The sequence below is a fragment of the Talpa occidentalis genome, unplaced genomic scaffold, assembly GCF_014898055.3.
Source record: "Talpa occidentalis isolate TD23 unplaced genomic scaffold, MPIMG_talOcc4v2.1 talOcc4.16, whole genome shotgun sequence".
Taxonomy (NCBI): Eukaryota; Metazoa; Chordata; class Mammalia; order Eulipotyphla; family Talpidae; genus Talpa; species Talpa occidentalis.
The window spans coordinates 11534097-11540096 of record NW_023601653.1 but is presented as its reverse complement, the minus strand read 5'-3'; the positions used below and the strand labels follow the sequence as shown (position 1 = coordinate 11540096).

Genomic DNA, 6000 nt, shown 5'->3' with positions numbered 1-6000 from the left:
CGGGGAGGAGACGTCTCAGCACCTAAGCACCGCTGCCGAGGGTGCTCAAGCCCGCCACGTCGCCCGGGGGTGGGGGCGGGGCCCCCGGTCGGGACGCCTCGGCGGCCCCGCAGGCCGCCCGCCCCGGCGCGGGCGCTGCGTCACGTGACGCGCCGCTCCCCCGCCGCGGCCCCCGGCGCACAGCTGGAGGCGGGCCCCGCCCTCCCCCGGGAGCAGCGGCGCCCGAGCGGGCGCGGTGCATTGTGGGCAGAGGGGCGGGGGTTGGGAAGATGGCGGCTCCCAGCCTCCTCAACTGGAAGCGGGTTTCCTCCTTCACGGGGCCGGTTCCCCGCGCCCGGCACGGACACCGGGCCGTGGCCATCCGGGAGTTGATGATCATCTTCGGAGGGGGCAACGAGGGCATCGCGGACGAGCTGCACGTCTACAACACAGGTAGGCGCGGCGGCGACTGTTCGGCCCCGCCTGCGGGAGCCGCCGCGGGGGGAGGGGAGGCAGGCGGCGGCCGCGGCCCTGACAGCTGTCACCGCCGGGCCGCTGCCTCCCCCGGCGGGCGGCGGGGAGCGCGGCGTCGCCGGGCGGCCGGGGCCCCGCAGTGTCTCGGGCGGCAGCTCCGTCTGCCCGGGACCCGCGGAGCGGAACCGGACCCCTCGGGCGGGCGGCCCCGGCCCTCCCCTCAGCCCCGCGGGCGGGCGTCGGCGAGGGACTGTCCGCGCTGCCCGCGCCTCCGCCCGAGTCTCGCCCGCTCCGGGGCGCCCGGACCCCTCCCCTGTCAAAACCCAAACCAACTCCGCACCAAAGCTCTCCGGGCCCTCCGGTCTTTGCTTCCCTTTCTTCCTTGGGAGGAGAAGGATCCAGGGGGTGCAAGGGGGAAAACGAGAGGCCTTCTGGTCCTTTCACCCCATATACGGCCCCGTATCTGGCAGGTGGCACTTAAGGTTTACCCCATTGGTAGGCTGCGTAACTGGCGGGGAAGTGGTTCCTGGGGTGAGACCGGCGCCCCGCTCTGCAGAGTTGGGTGTGCGTGCTGGAGCTCGGCGGTGAACGCTCCGAAAAACTGTCAGCTCGAGCGCCGCTGCAAATTATAAGTGCCTCTGACCTAGGAAGGCCCTACCTTTGATTATCTCCGTGTGTGTGTGTGTGTGTGTGTGTGGTGTGTGTGGTGTGTGTGTGTGTGTGTGTGTGTAAATGCGCCCACTCTTATGAGAAAGCTGTTTCCTTGATGCAAGGCTACTTGCAGAATTTTGAGTCTGTCATGATCAATAAGTTCTGTTTGACCAAACAAGGCCATCATGGTGGTCATTGAAAGGTCATTAAAATAGTGGAGTAGGGGAAATTTTATTTTCTGCTTTGGCCTTTTCCTTCCACCCAGCTTATAAAGTTATTTGACACTTTGGTCGATTGTGAAAACCCTCACTATGGAATAAATGAGACCTAGTTTGAGTTTTGTTCTGCCTGTTGCTCAGGAGTGGTGCTAAAGTTACTCAGCCTTTCTGGTGTCAGATCTTTAGTTTGTAAAGATCTTTAGTTTGTAAAGATCTTTAGTTTGTAAAATGGAGAGGATAATATTCATCAAGCAGAGTGTTTGTGAGAATTAAATGATACAGGTGAGTGGCTCTCAACAGCAGCACTATTGACACTTGGAGCAAGCTAATTTTTTGTCGTGGGGGGCGCGGGGGAGGCTGCATTGTACATTGTAAGATGATTAGGAGCATCCCTGGCCTCTCTCCACTAAATGGCAGTAGCATCCTGCCCCCTCCAATTATAACCACTAAAAATGTTTATTTTGCCTGTGGGGCAAAATCATCCCCACCAGTATCGTGGTACAGATAAAGTACAAACTCATAGTTTGTGATAACTTTATTATAATTGGTTTTAATTTTATTTTGGCAACTAGTTACAAATCAGTGGTTCCTACCAGCTGTTAGAGGAGACATCCCTCCAGGCTGTGCTGCCCATGGATTTGTCTGTGATGGTACCAGAATATTAGTATTTGGGGGAATGGTTGAATATGGAAGATACAGCAATGAGTTATATGAATTACAAGTAAGTATATTTCACATTTATTATCCCAATCTGAAGCTTTAATAATGCTATTGCTCATAATCCTTTGAAAGATTGCAGAATATTTCATTAATGTACTTAAAATAGTTGAGTTTCACATTTTATAGTTTCGGGAAAAAATGTTGCCACTTCACCAGAAAGCTTTAATTTCTAATGTTAAGTCTTTTACCAATGCCTAGTATAACATTTGTAACATAAGTTATCTGTTACTTAGTATCAATTGCACATGTTATATGTGTGTGCTTTGTTTCTTAGAGCTACAAGTTCATCCTTAGCTTACAACTGAAGCACCTTGTGACACCAGTTTCTGAATCTATGTTGTCTGTTGTGGAGTCTCAGTATTTGTGTTCATACCAAGTTCCCATCTGCTACTCTTGGTCCTCAGACCATGCTTTGAAAATCTCTGCCTTAGTCTCTGGCAATACATACAAAAGAGGGGCAATGATTTCATCTTTCCCTTCTAAATTTGACTCTCTACTAAACCAGATTCAGAGCCCACTGTGACAGTCTTTGTTGACTTTCTTCCTGAACTGACATATGTTCCCAAGGCCATTATCATAATGACATCTGGTAATTGATAGATGTGAGTAAATTATACCTATTTACAAGCAACTCGTTTTTAAAAAAAAAGTTTTAGATAAAGAAAGCATCCATGGGCAGAGAATAAGTTTTAGATCTTGGTTTATTAAATGACTTTTATATTTATATAAAAGTTAAAGTAAATGCCATTCAAGAATTACCTAAAGTAATTCATAAAGGTTAGAATGCATAAATTACATTCACTCTTATATAATATATAATATTATATATATAAACTTATCTTTTCTTTTGGAAAATACTTCAGAACTGTTGATGTTTATTATTATAAATTAGGTTACTGTTTTGTAAATCTCAGTATGGGAGACTGCAATGAATTTATGTCAGAATATTTATTTTAATTTTATAAGTTATCTGCTTGTCATTTGTCTCAAAAGTCACTTGTCATTCATTCCAAAAGGGACTTCTGATTAAAATGCATTGGCTTAATGTTACACTATTGACAATTTGGAATGCTTCCTGATTTTGTCTGACTGTATTTATGCTCTTTTTTAGGCAAGTCGTTGGTTATGGAAAAAAGTAAAGCCCCATCCTCCTTCTTCTGGTTTACCTCCTTGTCCTAGGCTTGGACATAGTTTCTCATTGTATGGTAACAAATGCTATTTGTTTGGTGGCCTGGCAAATGAAAGTGAAGATTCAAACAATAATGTTCCCAGGTATGCTGACTCTTTTGCAGACCAAATGCTTTTTTTATGATTTATTTAAGAACATTTAGTCTTTTCCATTTTTATTAAAAAGAAGGAAGCTTAGCCCTTTTTCTTTTTTTTGGCATTTAAACATAGCAATGAGCAAATTCATATGCATTTATTTGTGTTTCCTTAGTCCCTGGAGTAAATTTGGTTTTAGATTGCTTTATTTCATATCATATCAAATTGCTTTATTAAATTGATATTAATAAAATTGCTCTTGGAAATATATTTGTATATATTGAACAGTAATGTATTTTAATTAGATCATAAATAATAATGAAAAGTTACATATGCTTATTTTAAGAATAGATTTCTCTGGGAATCTGGTTACCAAAATCTGACTATGAAATGAAAGTCCTCTTTTCCATTTTTCATGTAGGAAGCTGTTAGAGTAGTTTACACTAACAAATACTTTTGGAGCCGATTTTCCTCTCCTTTTTCCGAACAGAATTAATTGCTGCTATTCTTTTCTTTTCACATAGTGTTTTGTTCACATTCTCATTATGACACTCAGGAATTGGAGATACAGAGTCAAATGGCTGTTTTTTGATTCACTGTTTATCACATGTGTCTACTAGAGGAAGTAATATAAGCCTGTTTTCTTTCACTATGAAATGGGAGTGATTAAATATCTAATTTATGGTGTCATCGTGATGACTAAAATAAGATCATTGGCATAATTTTCAGAGGACTTTCGTACTGTCTTTGGCATATAATATTGTTATCAAGATGATTATGTCTTTTTTTAATTTACATTAGATTGATGTTAGAATGTTGGGTTTTTCCCCCTAAATTTTAAAAGTAATGTCATGTAAATATACTAAGACATCATGGAAACTTTGGAAACTAGAAAAAGGAAAATATGTTTATCCCACCACACTTAACTCCAGATACTTTTAGCCTTTTTTCATTTTCCCAGATTTTTTTAGATATAGATTGGTAAAAATTTAGGAAGTTAGGAAGTATACAAAGTTCTTCCTCACAGGACATTTTCCATCATAAGAAACTTATTATACATTTGTATTCAGTCCCATCCTAATCTCTATAGTCACTGATCTACTTTCCATTTCCATAGATTAGCCTTTTCTCAACATTTTATATAAAAGTGACTTTCTTTATATAAAAATGTGTCCTGTTTCACTTAGTGTGTTTTTGAGTTTCATCCTTGTTACAGCGTGTATCAGATATTTCTTCTCTGTTGTGTTGCTACAGCATGTTTTGCTTTTGTGTTCATGTGTTCAGGAGTTGATAGACTGCATTTCTTCCAACTTTTGTCTTTTATGAAATGCTTCTGTGAACATATGTATACAAATCTTTATTTGGTCATGTGTTTATTTCTCTTGATTATATACCTAGCAGTAAAAGTGTTGGGTTATATGGTACATTTATGTTAAGAACTACCAAAGTGTTTTCCAAAGTTGAACATGTTGCAATGGCTGCTGATAGCTGGATAGTGCTGTGTCTTTAACCCCCTCGCCACCAGAGAGGCCCTGGGAAATGCTTTTGAACAGATTAAGGAAGTTTTCTTAAATTTCTAGTTTGACAAATAGTTTGTTTTCTTTCTCTTAACCAAAAACAGATGCTTCGATTTATTTCAGATCTAGAAATATACTTACTGTTTCTCTTTTAATTCATTTAATGTTGTGAATATATTTAGGAAAAATATATTTAGGGGTTGATCTTTGATGCCTTTTAAATTTCTTCTGTGGTTGTTAATCTGTTTTCATTTTCTACCTTTTATTGATTCATTTTACTAATTTGTTTTCCTTGAAAAAGCACCTATTTCATCTAAATATTATTACTGATAAAATTACTAGAATAATAAATACTCCACTATAAAAAATACTCCTCCCCCTTACATCATTGTTAATTTTGGACAATATTTGATTTCTCCCCTCAGGTGTAGTCCTGGTAGTTCTCCCATCATCATGGTAGCTGTGATACATCCCCTGCTTTGACCCCTTCCCCTTCCTCTCCTCTCATGTATGCCTCAGATCTCCGGGCAACTTGCAGGTTTTGTCTTTTTCCTGACCCTTTGTTTGGTTTCTCTGTATTGTGCATATAATGAAACCATCCAATATTTATCTTTTTCCTTCTGACTTATTTCACTTAGCAAAATCCCTTTCAGTTCCATCCATATTGCCACAAATGGCATGCGTTTTTCCTGATTGCTGAGTAGTATTCCAGTGTGTGTTTAAACCATATTCTTGATCCATTCATCTGCTTAGGGGCATTTAGATTGTTTCTGTATCTTGGCTATTGTAAATAGTGGTACAGTAAACATAGGCGTACAGGTTTACTTTCAAATCAGTGTTTTTTTGTATCCTTTGAGTAGATTCCTGGGAGTGGAATTGCTGGGTCATATGGTAGATCCACTTTTAGTGTTTTGAGGCACCTCCACGTAGCTTTCCACAGTGGCTGGACCAGTTCACATTAAAAGGGAGGAAATTTGCCATTTGCAACATGGAGGGACCTAGAGGTTATCATGTCAAGTGAAATAAGTGAGATAGAGAAACACAAATACTGCATGATTTCACACATGTGAAAGATAAACAAAGAAAGTAAAAACAAACTATTAGCTATAACAACAAAATATTTGTTACCAGAATGGAAAAGGGAAGTGGGGAGAACCAACTGGTAAATTGGGATCAGT

The 6000-nt window shown here is 41.4% G+C and overlaps 1 protein-coding gene across 1 annotated transcript in view; it reads left to right on the top strand.

Moving 5' to 3' along the window:
* Positions 1 to 239: 239 nt before the first annotated feature.
* The window catches only part of HCFC2 (host cell factor C2), a 28659-nt gene continuing 22898 nt past the window's right edge, over positions 240 to 6000 (top strand). Inside the window, exons 1-3 of the mRNA XM_037513737.2 lie at positions 240 to 432; positions 1895 to 2043; positions 3154 to 3314. Coding sequence (XP_037369634.1) covers positions 270 to 432; positions 1895 to 2043; positions 3154 to 3314 — 473 coding nt within the window. The 5' untranslated portion in view covers positions 240 to 269. The remainder of the gene's footprint in view (positions 433 to 1894; positions 2044 to 3153; positions 3315 to 6000) is intronic.